The sequence below is a fragment of the Dipodomys ordii genome, unplaced genomic scaffold, assembly GCF_000151885.1.
Source record: "Dipodomys ordii isolate 6190 unplaced genomic scaffold, Dord_2.0 Scaffold47, whole genome shotgun sequence".
Lineage (NCBI taxonomy): Eukaryota > Metazoa > Chordata > Mammalia > Rodentia > Heteromyidae > Dipodomys > Dipodomys ordii.
Genome location: NW_012267263.1, coordinates 7,453,729 through 7,468,834, shown reverse-complemented (window position 1 = coordinate 7,468,834; position 15,106 = coordinate 7,453,729). Strand labels below are relative to the sequence as shown.

General features: G+C 37.2%; 1 protein-coding gene across 3 annotated transcripts in view; it reads right to left on the bottom strand.

Moving 5' to 3' along the window:
• The window catches only part of Il1r1 (interleukin 1 receptor, type I), an 84,209-nt gene that overhangs the window by 16,939 nt on the left and 52,164 nt on the right, over positions 1–15,106 (bottom strand). For all 3 annotated transcript variants that reach the window (XM_013019824.1, XM_013019823.1, XM_013019825.1), the window contains exon 3: positions 9,929–9,992. In XM_013019824.1, the coding sequence (XP_012875278.1) occupies positions 9,929–9,986 (58 nt within the window). In that variant the 5' untranslated portion in view covers positions 9,987–9,992. The remainder of the gene's footprint in view (positions 1–9,928; positions 9,993–15,106) is intronic.

Here is a 15,106-nt window from a genome sequence, read left to right as displayed (position 1 = left end):
GTTCTGAATCTTAGTTGTTTCTGTGGTGATGTTTCCAGTCTCATCTCTGAGTTTGTTTATTTGGGTGTGTTCTGTTCTTTTTCTGATAAGATTTGCTAAGGGTCTGTCAATTTTGTTTATTTTTTCAAAGAACCAACTCTTTGTTTTGTTGATTCTTTCTATGTTTTCTTGGACTTTAATTCACTTAATTATGGTTTAATTTTAATTATTTGCTTTCATCTACTGTATTGGGGTTAGCTTGTGCTCTTTTACAAGGAGCTTCAGGTGCCTCATTAAATTGTTGGTTTCAGATCTGCAATTTGTTGATGTAAGAACTCAGAGCTATAAACTTGCCTCTGAGTATTGCCTTTGCTGTGTCCCAGAGGAGCTGGTATTTTGTGTGTTCTTTTTCATTAAATATCATGAACATTTGAATTTCCTTTCTAATCTCTTCCATGACCCACTGCTGGTTCAACAGTGTGTTGTTCGTCCTCTATGTGTTACAGGACTTTCTTTGGTGGCTTTTGGTGTTAAGTTCTAATTGTATTCCCTTGTGGCCTGAGAGAATGCAGGGCATAATTTCAATGTTTCTGAGTTTGGGCAAATTTGCTTTGTGACTTAAAATGTGGTCTATTTTGGAGAATATTTCATGTTCTGCTGAGAAGAATGTGTATTCTGATGCTGCTGGGTGAAATATTTGGTAGATGTCTGTTAAATCTAGTTGATCTATTCAGTTGTTTAGATCTAAGGTTTCTCTGTTGAGTTTTTGCCGGGTCAATCTATCCAGCATGGATAGTGTTGTGGTTAAGTCCCCAACAATTAATGTCTTTGGATCTACGTGTGATTTTTAGGCAAAGTAGTGTTTCTTGGGTAAATCTGAGTGCTCCATTGTTTGGTGAATAGATATTTAGAATTGTAATATCCTCCTGGAGGAGAGATCCCTTAATTAGTATATAGTGACCTTCTTTATGTCTTCTTACTAATTTTAATTTGAAATCTATTTTAATCTGATATTAGGATTGCAACTCCTGCCTGCTTATGGGGGCCATTTGTTTGGTAGATTTTATTCCAGCTTTTCACATTCAGTATATGTTTGTTTTTGTGGGCAAGGTGTGTCTCTTGAAGGCAGCAAATAGAAGGATCTTGGTTTTTGATCCAACTAGACAGTGTTTTTCACTTAATTGTAGAGTTAAGTCCATAATATTGAGAGTTAAGACTGAGAGGTGTTTGGTAGTTCCTGCCATGTTATTCACTTTCTTACGGGCTGTGCCAGCTGGGTTCTTCTTAGGATTCTTGGATTCTCTGTTTGGGGGCCTTTTTTTGCCTTTATCATGTTCTTGTTGGTTTTCTAGGACTCTTAATTCTTTATGTGGTAGAAAAATGAACACAACCGGGCGCCGGCGACTCACAACTGTAACCTTAGCTACTCAGGAGGCTGAGATCTGAAGATCAAGGTTCAAAGCCAGCCCAGGAAAGGAAAGTCTGTGAGACTCTTATCTCCAATAAACCACTAGAAAACCGGAAGTGGTGCTGTGGCTCAAGTGGTAGAGTGTTCACCTTGACCTGAAGTGCTGAGGGATAGCTCCCAAGCCCAGAGTTCAAGCCCCATGACCGACCAAAAAAAAAAAAAAGGAGAAGAAAAAGAAAAGAAAAATGAACACATACCCTAGAGGCATCAAAGTGTAATATGAATTGCTATAGAAGTAATAAAAACAGAAAAAAATGGAAGAACGATGGATGGAAAACTTCAATATGGGTGAGATGATGCAGTCTTAAGGCCCAAAAGACACAATTAATCCCAAGTAAAAGAAACAAAATGGAAATTAGTCAAAACACCCAATAATCAAATTGTTAAAACAGAAAGAAAATCTTTTAAGCTGCCAGAGAAAACAGACACAATTTTTATAACACAACAAAGACAAACAATATGCAGCCTACTTTCCAAAAACAACACAAGTCAGTGAGAGAAGCAAAGGAAACAAACAAAATCACAAGCTAGAACTCTACATCCATTGAAAAAGGTGAAGGGAAATGTGCTTGCTGATTTATAAAGGCTTTAGAAAGTAATCTAATCACCAGTAGACCTATACTCCTAGAAAACATGCAGGAAATCCTTCAGAAAGAAAGAAAAGATCATCAGATAAAAGTCAATTTAGATCAAAGAATGAGAAATAAAAATGTTAACTACATAAGTAACTGTAGAGGACTTGTTTTCTTATTTAAGCCTCTTTAAAGGAAACTAAATGTTTAAAGTAATCCACACTTTAAACTACATGTTTGAATATTGAGTGTTTTGCATAATTTCCTTGTGTTTCCTTCTCTTGGGATTCATTGTGTCTTTTGGGTCTTAATACTGCATCAACTCACCCATATTGAAGTTTTCCATCCTTAGTTCTTCCTTTTTTTTCATGTAATACGTTTGCATCAGGTAAAGATGTAAGGAATAAATACACTGCAAGAGTCAGACATCATTCACTCATGCCTGTAATCCTAGCTACTCTGGAGACTGAGCTTTGAGTATCACGGTCCAAAGGCAGCCAGAGTAGGAAAGTCCATGAGATTCTCATCTCTAATAAATACTTAGAAAGACCAGTAGTGGAGCTGTAGCTCCAGTGATAGAACACTAGACTTGAACAAAAAGGAGCTCAGGGACAGTGCCCAGGCCCAGAGTTCAACCCGCAAAAAACAACAACAACAAATTAAACAAGACAAAAGAAGCAAACACTGCAAAGTTCAAGAAAGGAAACATGGATACAAATTATATCAGATATTTTATATGCTAGGAGAAACTATGTAGTATCCCAGAAGAAAAACAATGATAACTTAAAGATGAGTATCTATGTTGTAGAGCAATAATGTCAAAACGCATAGAATAATAATTGTGATTTAATAAGCCAACTCTGATGGCAACATAAGTCATTAAAATCCTCAATTTAAAGGGCAGAAAAAAAGGACAAATAGCAGGACTGATGGATAAATAGATAACAAAACAACCAAATCTTAGCACTAAACCCAAGTATATTTGTCATAACATTATAGTGTAAATAATCTAACTGCCATTTCTGAAAGGCAGAAATGATCAGATTGCTTAAAAAGCCAACTCCATGGCATCTAACATATACATACATATACACTGCTATAAACTGAAAAAAAGGTATATCATGCTAACACAAATCAAAAGAAAGCCTGTGCTCGATACCTGTGTTGTAATCTGTACACAAACTAGAACATCATGTTGCATGTCATAAACACAGGCAATTTACTTATTATAGATACTTAATAAAAATAAATAAGGCTGAATACTGGTGTCTCAAACCTGTAATCCTAGCTAGCCAGAGAATTGAGATCTGAGGATCACGGTTTGAAGCCAGCTCAGACAAGAAAGTCTGTGAGAGTCTCATCTCCAATTAAGCACCAAAATGCTGGAGTGGAGCTTTGGCTCAAGTGGTAGAGTGCCAGCCTTGAGCAAAAAAGCTAAAGGATAGTGCCCAAACCCTGAGTTCATCTCCAGTACCAGCATAAAAATAAATAAATAAATAGCTTGAGTGACTTATTATATTAAAGGATATTATGAGAGCAAGTAGTAATTTCATAATGAAGTCACTCATCAAAAGGAACACAATAGCACTGTTGATACTTATATCAACAATGCTTAGGAATACAAGAGACAAAACTGCAAGAACTAGAGAAAAGTGTAATTTCAATCAAATATTTCCATACCCACTCACAAAGATTCATAGTACAGTTGATAATACTGTGAAGAAGAATACAACAATGAAAGCCATTGACATTACTTTAAGAAGATGATAGGGGGTTACAAGATCTTGTTGGGAGAAAGGAAATAGATTGGAAAACATTTCTACATGTGTAAAAATGTTACAGTGAATACCTCCCCATACAACTAATACATGCTATTTTTAAATTTTTTAAATTTTACATAGAAATATAATAATACAGAAGTATTCAGCCAGTTTGGAGGAATTGATATTAAGAGAAAAATTTTACCCAACAATAGTAAGATATACATTCTAAGAAGGCTTTAAAGGAAGTGAAGCTGTGGCTTAGGTGGTACAGCACCAGCCTTGAGTAAATACATTAAGTGGTAGTGCCCAAGCCGTGGCTCAAACCTTCAGTATTGTACACACACACACACACACACACACACACAGATACACCTACACACACAATGATAATAATAGTAATAATAGTAACAATAATATAAAGAACCCTTTAAAATTTTACTGTAATATCTATATCCTTTCCTATAATCCAGGATTCGATAAATTTATAATGATTCAAGAAGAAATTAGAAATCTGTAACAAGGTATTTGAGAATCCTCATGTATTTGAAAACTATACATTTCTAAATAAACCACGAGTCAAATAAGGACCTAAAAGGAAGACCAGAAAGCACTATTACCTGAATGGTAAAGAAAACACACATCAAATGGTAAAGAAAAAAACATAAAAACTTTACAATAAAATTAAATTAAAAATAAAATAGGAGTACTAGATACTTTTTAAAAAAATACACACATGTGACATACCACAAAAGCAGTGCTTGAAGAGGAAGTGATACACACCAAATTCTTATAAAAGGAAAAGAAAACATTTCAAATTGATAACGATTTTATATTAGGAAACTAGGAAAGGTAAAAAAAAAATTAAAGGAGACAGTAAGCAGAATGAATGAAGATGCAGAGAGGCCAATGCCATTGAGAGATTTAAAAAAAAAACACTACATTTCCAGAAAAGGGCTGCTCCACATCACAGACAGGTTGGTTAGGAGAGGGTAGAAAGCCTAAGCTAGAGCAATGTTTTTGGAGGAACAGGTGGTTGGGGGACCCCATAGAAAAGTCAGAGTTCGGGCAGAGAAGCTGTCCTAGTTGTTGGGCACCTGGCTTTGGACTGATTTACCACAAGGGTGATACAGGTTTAGTGCATTGGGTAAAGAGATGGGTTAGGGACACAGACCTGGATCAAGCAGTATTCTCATGGACAGCATGTTCTATGCAAACTATCTACAACTTAAGGATTACTCGGCCCTTAGCCTGAATCTTTCCTCAATTCAAAGCGCTTCCTAAAATGTGAGACATTATAAGGTACAAAAATATCTTAATAAAATAGCACATGTAGATTAAAGAAGAAATTAATGCAATAAGAAACAGAAGAATAATATAGAAGATATCAGAAGCTAGTTCCAATAAAACTGATAAATCCACAGCTTATCCAATCAAGAAAAAGAAGTAATATTTCTCACTTGTGAAAACTTTATGCCAATAAATTCAGAAACATAAATAGGATGGGAGAATTTTTTGAAAGACACAGACACATCTCTTTCAAAATGAAGTAGTCTGTATTCCCTTGTGCTTATTAAGGAACTTGAATTGTAGTTAAAACATTATAGCAAAATACATTTCAAGCCTATTTGGAGGGATTCGCTGATATATCCCACCAAACATTTGTTAAAGAAATAATTTCAATTTTACACAAATTCTTATTCCTCAAGAGCAATATTATTCTGATACCAAAACTGATGCTATTATAAGAAAATCACAAACTAATCTCCATCATAAGCACACATGCAAAATGTCATTGTAATATTTTAGCAAATTGTATTCTACAATATGTAACTGAAAACATCATGCATGATGAACTTAGCTATATCATAGAAATTCAAAGTTGGGTCATCAAAAAAATAACAATCAATGCAATTGCACATGTGAAGAAAACTGCATAACAATCTCAACAGATATAACTAGAAGGAATCAGCCTGAACATCAAGAAGGACACTATCACATGAGTCAGATCAGACACTCTAATGACTGTTTGTTTGTACTGTACTGGTATCAAGATTGAAAAGAAAGTCAAATGTTTTTCATTCGCCAACATTATGTATCAAAATTACAAAAGACATACAAAATATTAGTAAATTGTGGAATACAATAGAAATATGCAAAATTAAATGTTTTATTTGTAAGACATTTTAAAACTAATTTAAAAATGCACAATCGCAACAAAAGGCATCAATAATTAAGGATTAAAAAACTGAAAGGACAACAAAATGGTAGAGTGACAGTCTTCACAATCATTCCTCCATAAAAGCAGCAAAAAAGACTAGCAAAATTTTTTTGAAATCAAAGAGAACAATCAGAAGATCAATTATTTCGAAAACAAACAAATAAAACTTTCTGCTGACTGCTTCTATTCATACTGCACCAAATCAAAGTAGCACAGTAGGGTTTGTGGCTTTCTAAATTAAACTCCTCCCATTTCCTGTCTCCCAGCTCCAGGATAGTCTTGAAATAGAACAGCCTTGAAGAATCAGATAAGTTTAAAAGGTTTCATAAAGTAGCAATTCCAGAGCACTGCCACTCTTCCACCCACCTGATAGCTCCCAGAAATTACATTCATAGAATGGTGGTGTTATTGACCTGATTTGGTACACCACCGGAAAAGCTCTATCCCAGGTTGTCTGTTGAAGAAACTCGGTGCCAAATGTTTAATATGACCGCACCCCAAGGCTCCAATACCAGTTGGAACAAATAAGAACAGTAGCCCATAGGGGAATCTGAAAATCACTGACACATTCCTAGGGAACAAGGAAGAGCACACATATATGCAGAGATGTTCTCATGCCCTGGCAAGAGCAGAAAATGCACCAATTTCTCACATCTGAACAACTGTGAGGTCACACACAAGCAGGAAATGAAGGCTAAGGCAAAGTTATAAATAGTCTAACTGCTGAAGGTCCAAACACAAATAGGAGGCCCTTAGCAAATAGTTCAAAATAAATTCGGTAAGAAATTTAAGGAAATCTTTAGCCAATCATTAGTTGACCACTAAGTTAATAAAGTAATCACTTCAGTGACCCCAGAGTACAGGAAATATTGGGTGATTAGTACAGGAAATCCATTAAACAAGTGAACAGAAGCAACAGCTACACAATTTAGAAATCAGCAATGCAACTAAAATGTTTGCAAATCAACAAAGTACTACAAAACATAGAAAATATGTTTCATATACAGGAGGGAAAAAGATTGCCAGTAGAAATGGTTCAAGAGGAGTACAGATAGTAGATTTTCTAGATAAAGACTGAAACATCTATAAATATGTCCAAGCTACTGAAAAACTATTTGTAAAGAATTAAAGCAATAGCACCTTTATTTCAATTGCCAAAAACTAAAAGTAGCCACAATATCCATCAATGGATAAACAAAGGTGATGTATTACTACTAACAAAATAAGTCAAGAATTATTAGGTAAAATGACATGAATAAATCACAAAATAAACAGTGAATCAGACCCCTCCCACTCCCAAAGAGCTCATATTGCACAATGATTTAAAATTCTAGAGGACACAAACTACAAAGATTGGAAGCAAATCAGTGATGCCTAGAGATGAGGAGAGATGGAAAAGAAGGATGGTCAAGGGTTTGAAAGAACTGGGCAGTGCAGCTCACACGTGTAATCCTAGCTACTCAGGTGGTTAAGATCTGAGGATCTAGGTTTGAAACCATCTGGAACAGGTGAATCCAAGAGACTTAGCATAAATTAACCAACAAAACCCAGAAGTGGCTCAGATCTGAAAGAAACTAGAGTATCTTGATTATGATTTTGGTTTTAGGATTGTAGATTCATGTGGACATCGTAAACTCCACACCTGACAATGTGTTATTCAATTCAGTTATCCCTCCAAAACCGTTACAAATAGCACTGAAATAAGAGTGGTACCTGGTCAGAATGAGGACTCCTAAATATTTAATTACTAGGAATAGCAATAACAATAGCAGAGATAAAGGAATAGCTATTAAGTACCCAACTAGACATGTTTTCTAGTTATCTGAGCTTACCTCACTCTATTGAAATATTTCTGACAAAGGATGCTCCATGACTTTTACATTGCTAAATCAAATAATCAGTTCTCAGACAGATCTCACTGGACCTATCTGTATTTAACACGTCCATATTATCATTCTCCAATCTTAAGACACTTTTTACACTTGTAGTACAAGATATTCACCTGAGCTGGGCGCAGGTGGCTCACGCCTGTAATCCTAGCTACTCTGGAGTCTAAGATCTGAGGATCATAGTTCAAAGCCAGCTTTGGAAGCAAAGTCTGTGAGATTCTTATCTTCAATAAACACTCACAAAACTGGAAGTGACATTGTGGCTCAAGTGGTAGAGCGCTTGCCTTGAGCTGAAGAGCTGAGGGATAGTGTCCAGGCCCAGAGTTCAAGGCCCACGACCGACAGAAAAAAAAAAAAGATAGTCACCTGATGCTCCTACATCCCAGACCAGGCTTTTATCAGCTAATGGAAGCTTGACTCCCATCCTTGGAAGGACTCAGCACTCATCCTTGACAGTATCTTTTCTTAGTCACACTCAGTGATCTCTTTCAGTCTCATAGTTCCCAAATCAGCAGTTTGCTGAGGTGTCCTGTTTTCTACCTCTAAATCAGACCAGAGTCAGTCTTCATGCTGCCTTAACAATATCATCATTTAGACACGCAAGGGACAGCTGAATCGAACATGCCCTTCCCTCCCACCTTGCATCCAATCATCTGCAAATCCCTGTTGTCTCTGTACTCAATAAATCAAAAAATCAACACTCATTTCTCTCTGCCACCCTTGTGAAGGAGGAAAGCCAGCATCATAGCCTGTAGAAAATGGCACCATGGTGACTTGCCTGGATTTTCCCATTGCAATCTTGCATGGCATCTTTCTGTCTTTGCCTCACTAGCACTTATTCTCAAAATAGGATTAAGAGAAACTTGTTAAAATGGAAGTCAGATCTGGTTTTGAAGAGAGGTTATTTGGTTGATGGGGGATGGTGGAGGGATCTTACGGAACGTTCAAATTCCTTACTTCAGTCAGATTTACTGGTCAATCCCTCTACCATCCCCATATTAATCAAACAGACTCATCTTTTACAACTTCTCTCATCTGTCCATTGCTAAGTATCTTATTTCCTATAATTTGTACTGCTAGTCTTAGGGCCTCTTCATATGCTTCCCTGGATATTTCTACCCCCAACCTGCTGTCTGGAGAACCCCCTCCTTAATCTCGTTATAGTTCAAGCCAAAAAGCTTCTGAGTGACACCTTTCTTGGCCCTATAACCAAAAATCTAACTTTCTGTCTCCTCCAACCCCAAAATGACATTTTTCCTTCCCATTTTTTTCTTCTAGTGCTTATCCACATAACATAATTACTTATTTAATGTATTTTCTCTCATATGGAAAGACATTTCTAAGAGATGATCTCTTTCCTACTTCCAGGCAGATATTTCTTTCTAGATTATTTCCTGCTGTATCTCCAACATCTGGCATATAGTAAGTACCAACTAAATGTACAGTAAAGAATGGGGGGGGGGAAATCAATAGAAAAGGAAAATAATTGTTTCTGGTTGCAGGTTTCTGGTTTAGGGTTCATAAAGATTGCTTTACCTTCCTCCAAAGAAAACCAGAATTTCCTTCTCAGTCCAATCAGCAGTAAAGTAGTAAGAAGCCCAGACTAGACACTAGAAATATAGACCTTCATGCTAGCCCCAAACTAAGCCACCCAATCCTAGGTCCTTCCCCTCCCTGGCCTCAGTTTCCCAATGTCCATGAGAACAGGAGAAGCCAGATATTGAAGATAACTTCAAGCTACATAGTGCAAGGACCAGAAGACTCTGTGTCTTGGGACTCAATAGGAAATGTTAAAAAAAAAAAGGTATAGCACGTATTCTGATTCATAGTTTTTCTAAGCAGACAAGCACAGGAGGAAGTAGGGAGGTTTAGTTTTATTTTATTGTCCTTAAGTAACTATAAAAGGGGTTTCACTTCAGCAAGTCAGTTCATGAATACATCTTGATCAAAGTCACCTCTTACATCTTCTCTTCCATCTCTCCCAACCTCACCCATCCATCCCCTCCATTGACCTAGTTAGAAGAAAAATTTTAACTTACCAGCCTCCAAAGAAATCAGTGGAATTATGAAGCAAGCAAGGCTGAGTAACACTTTCATATTCTCCTGAAGAAGTGGAAGGATGAAAGAGACAAACATGTTACTATTCTAGCAAGTCTCTAAAGGCAGACACTGAAAGCCCATCTGTACCCATGCTCACTCTGGTGGAATAGCCCTGCATTAGCGAGTTAATGATGCTGGGCTTCTAGTTAGAAAATGGGAAGGGAGGGTAAAGATTGTTTAACAGCATTGCAGACAAACTTTAACAACTTAAGATTTAAATCCCAGTATAAGCTGATAGTCTTGCATCCTATTTAAATTCTTCCAAAATCAAGTCTACATCCAAAGTAGACTGTATCACATTTTTACTACATCTGGAAAAATGAATCTTCCTGAACATGTACAGGCATTTTTCTTGCCATTACTCCCTAGACAATACAACAGAACAACTATTTACATAGAATTTATATGGTTTTTGGTCTTATAATTCATCTAGAGATCATTTACATGGGACTATGTACATAGGTTAAATGGAAATCCTACACCACCTTTTACAGGGGGCTTGAACATCCATAGATCTGTTATCCATAGGATTCTGGAACCAATCACCCACACATATTAGAAAAAAAAACTGTCCGCTAGACCCAAATGAGCTTCCTCTGCTTCTGTGGAATTTCTGCCTATATCACTGGCATGAGCCATGCTACTAGCACCCACCTGCCAAAGTCATCCCCTAATGTAGGCCAACTACGAAGCCATGCCTTCATTTTATAGTGGGAGACATTAAATTGCCTGTACAATATAATGTAATTATATTAGAGGGATGTGTCAAGACTGACTTTTAAAAATGTCTTAAATTTAGGTTGATGCTTGTGTATTTTCCCTTCTCTAATTTTTTTTTACTTCCCCAAAAGTTCTATAATGAGTGTGTATGACTCTTTTCACAATGGAAATCAGAAAGAAATAACTCCAGTGTTCTCCCCTGTGCTGGTTCTGAAGGTCACACCAACATATAATGGTTGGTGACTGGGCTACATATTAAAGAGGTCCTGATAATTACTTAAATGACACATATATGACAGGCATGGGGCGTAACCAGATCAGGCACTTGCCTAAAATACCAATTCCAGAAGGAGAACTGACCCACTTCCTTATCTACAAAATGAAGTCACTACAGTAGTAGCAAATACAAAAGAGAAAAAAAAACTGCTTTTATTTTGCTTGCCTTTCTAAACATCTCATACCTAAATGAAGTTAATGTACATTGTTGCTCCTTTATGTCCCTGAACCTTCCTCTTTGGGGATCTTACAGTGACACACAGTAAGTTCCAGTCTTATAGCTCTTATATTGTGCTTTTGCACAAATTCACTCACGGCCTGTAAGCACCTGCCCTTTAATAGGCTGCAAAAAACTAGACTCTCTCTTGTCCCACTAAACTCCCATAGGTGTTCCCCCCCACACACCCTTAATGACAGGTATAGGCTATTTCTAAAGCTACTAGATGTGATCCAAAAGAAATAAAGATCTAGCATCCTGAGGGCTCCACCAACTCTGGCCTCTGTCTCCCCAGACCTAAGCAGTCTGTTTCCTTAGATCACCAAACCCCATTTAGTCCCAGCCACGGCTGGTAAATCACAGCTCAATGTATCTCAAGCTCTTGCATGGACTCATGACAGCAACAGGTTCCTTATCAATCCCCCCCCCCAACACCTATGGATATATGTCTTCTAATTCATCTAGAGAGCTGGCATTCATCAAATAAACTGCTCAAAAAAGTGTTTTTTGAGCAGGAGAAGGCCCAGCTCTCTAGAACAGTATGTGGGGCCTTTGTGCTAGGCCCTGGCTTACCTCTCTAGACACCCTCCTGCCCAGAGCACGCCAGAGTTCAGCCCTCACTTCCCCATGTGCTCCAACCTCAGTCTCATTCCCTCCATCTTTCACCCGCTTCTGTCATACTCTATCAGGTCTCAGTCCCCAGCTTTCCATCAGCCCTTACCCAGGGACTTCCATTCCCTGAGCCTAGCTTTCTCCTCTGGGTCTCCTAGCAAACTGTATGCCTACCATGGCCCTAAGAACTGTCCTACACTGACCCCAGGACAGGAAATCTCAGAGGATTGAAACCAAGGCTTTCTTATCTCTGTCTTCTGAGCATGTAGCACTGAACTTGAACTCTAGAAGCCCTTAGGAAAGTCCCATGGAATGAATCAACTCCATGAACAAAAGAAATAGCTATATTTTCCACTCAACGTTCGGGCTATTGGACCCAATAGACACCCAGAGCAAACTTGTGTGTGTGTGTGTGTGTGTGTGTGTGTGTAAGAGCTCTTCCTTTGCCTTTTCACTCAAAGCTTGTTCTCTACCAGTTGAATAACACCTTCACATTAACTTTTTCCTGATTATTTGAAGATAAGCGTCTCATGGTCTTTTCTGCCTGGGATAGCTTTGAACCACAATCCTCAAATCTCATCTTCCTGAATAATAACTAGTATAACAGGTGTGACCCACCATCACTCAGCCACATCATTCTTTGCTCAAAGTCTGCTTCTTAATTTTCACAAATTAAATTTGATTATTTTCTTATCTGTAGCTGTAAGTATATGCCAACAAAATATTTTAACTAAGACTCTTGTCTTAGTTAATCTTCAGATTCACATGATCATTTGAAAACTAGTTGGGAAGATGTTCTATTTTTATTTATTTTTCTTTTATTTTATTGTAAAGGTGATGTACAGAGAGGTTAGTTACATAAGAATGGTAATGAGTACATTTTTTGGAACAGTGTTATCTGCTCCCTCATTTCTACTTCCCTCTCCCAACACCCCTCCCCCAAGTGGTAAAGTTCATTTCCACATTGTGTCTAGTATCACTGTTGCATTGGTTCACCCTTGTCCCACCGTTTTTGTGATTCCCCTTCCCTTCCTCAAATCAGTTAAACTTATATACGAGAGAAAGCGTACAGAAATTTTAAAAAGTGTGGGCGCCAGTGGCTCGTGCCTGTAATCCTAGCTACTCAGGAGGCTCAGGTCTGAGGATCACGGTTCAAAGCCAGCCCAGGCAGGAAGGTCCAAGAGACTCTTATCTCCAATAAACTACTAGAAAACCGGAAGTGGCTCTGTGGCTCAAGCAGTAGAGCGCTCACCTTAAGCTAAAGAGCACAAGGATAGTGCCCAAGCCCAGAGTTCAAGCCCCATGATCGACCAAAAAAAAAAAAAAAGAAACAAAAAAAGTGACAACAGGGAATAAACCAAAGGGAAAAGAAAGAAAGAGAAAAGAAGTAATTGCAAACAGTGCACTACAAAAACCTCTTGCTTACATTTCTTGGAGTTCATTTCGATAAGCTTCATTTTATATGGTTATAGGCACATGGCTATTGAGCTATTGTGATCTTTTGCTAAGATTATCTTAAACATATTGTAGTTATTACAAATGAGGGAAACCATGCATCGTATGTTTCTTGGGTCTAGCTTACTGCATTTAATATAATTTTTTCCCAATCATTCCATTTCCTTATGAATAGGACAATGTCGTTCTTTCTGATGGAAGCACAGAATTCCATTGTGTATATATACCACATTTTCTTGATCCATTCATCTACTGGGTTGATTCCATATTTTAGCTATGGTTTTAAAAAAATGCTGCAATAAACATGGTTACACTGGTAGCTTTGCTGTGGCCTTGTTTGTGATCATTTCGGGAAATTCCCAGGAATAGTATTGCTGGGTCATAGGGGAACTCTATGTTTAAGTCTTTTGAGGAAACTTCATATTGCTTTCCAGAGGGGTTAAACAAGTTCACATTCTCACTAACAGTGTAGTAGCATTTTCTTTTGGCCACTTCCCCACCAAAGCAACTTATTATCAGTTTTCTTGATAATAGCCATTCTAACTGAGGTGGAGTCTCAACGTTGCTTTGATTTTCATTTATTTTATGGCCAAAATTGTTAAACATTTCTTCATGTGACTCTTGGCCATTCTTATTTCTTCTATGAACAAGTTTCTCTTTAAGACATCGGCCCACATTAGAGTTGTTTCTTCAAGGATTTGTTTTTGAACTTTAAAAATATTTTAGATATGAAGCCCTTGTCTGGTACATAGCTAGTATTCTTCTCCCAATCTGTGGGCTTTCTATTTATCTTGCTAGCTATGTCTTTTGACTTGCAGAAACTCTGCAGTTAAATGTAATCTGATTTATCCAGCCTTTCTTCGATTTGTTGTGTTTTTGGATCTTAATTTACAAAGTTTTAACCTGTGCTAAGGAGCCCTAGAGTTTCCCCTATCCCTTCTTATAATATTTTCAGAGTATCTGGTCTTACATTGAGGTCTTTGATCCATTTGGAATTGATTCTGGTACAGGGTGATATATAAGGATCTACTTCAGTTATCAATACATGTATAACCAATTCTGTTAGCACATTTGTTGTTGAACAGGCTGTCTTTCTTCTATCTTGTGTTTTTGGGTCCCTCATCAAAGATTAGGTGTCCATAGTTCATTTCCAGGTCTTCAATTACTCTGTTCCATTGGTCTCAGGCCTGTTCCTGTGCCAATACCAAACTGTTTTTATAACAACAGCTTTATAATAGAGTTTGAAGTTTAGTATTGATATTCCTCCAGAAATGTTCTTCCTTCTAAGGACTGTTTCCGCTATTTGGGGTCTTCTATTATTCCATGTGACTTTTTCGATTGCTTCTTCTATTTCATTAAACAATGTTTTGAGATATTCATGGATATTGCATTGAGCATTTTCACAATGTTAATCCTCCTAATCCAGGAGCATGGGAGGGTTTTCCACTTCCTTAAGTCTGCTTTAATTTCCTTTTTCAGATTTTTAGTTTCCATGATAGAGGTCCTTCTTTGGTTAAGTTAATAACTAGGTATTTTTTAGTATATTACAAAAGGAGTTACTTTCTTGATTTCAGCCTCACTCTCATCATTGCTGGGACACAGAAAAGCCATCAATTTTTGAGGGTTAATTTTATATATCCTACTACTTCGCCAAAGTTTTGGATCACCTCAAGTAACTTGGGAGAGAAGTCTATAGGGTTCTTTGAAGAAAAGATCATGTCATCTGCAAAGAAGGAGAGTTTTGGTTCTTTCTCTATTTGTATCCCCTATTTGTTTGTCTCTTGCCTACTATATATATATATATATATATATATATATATATATATATATATATATA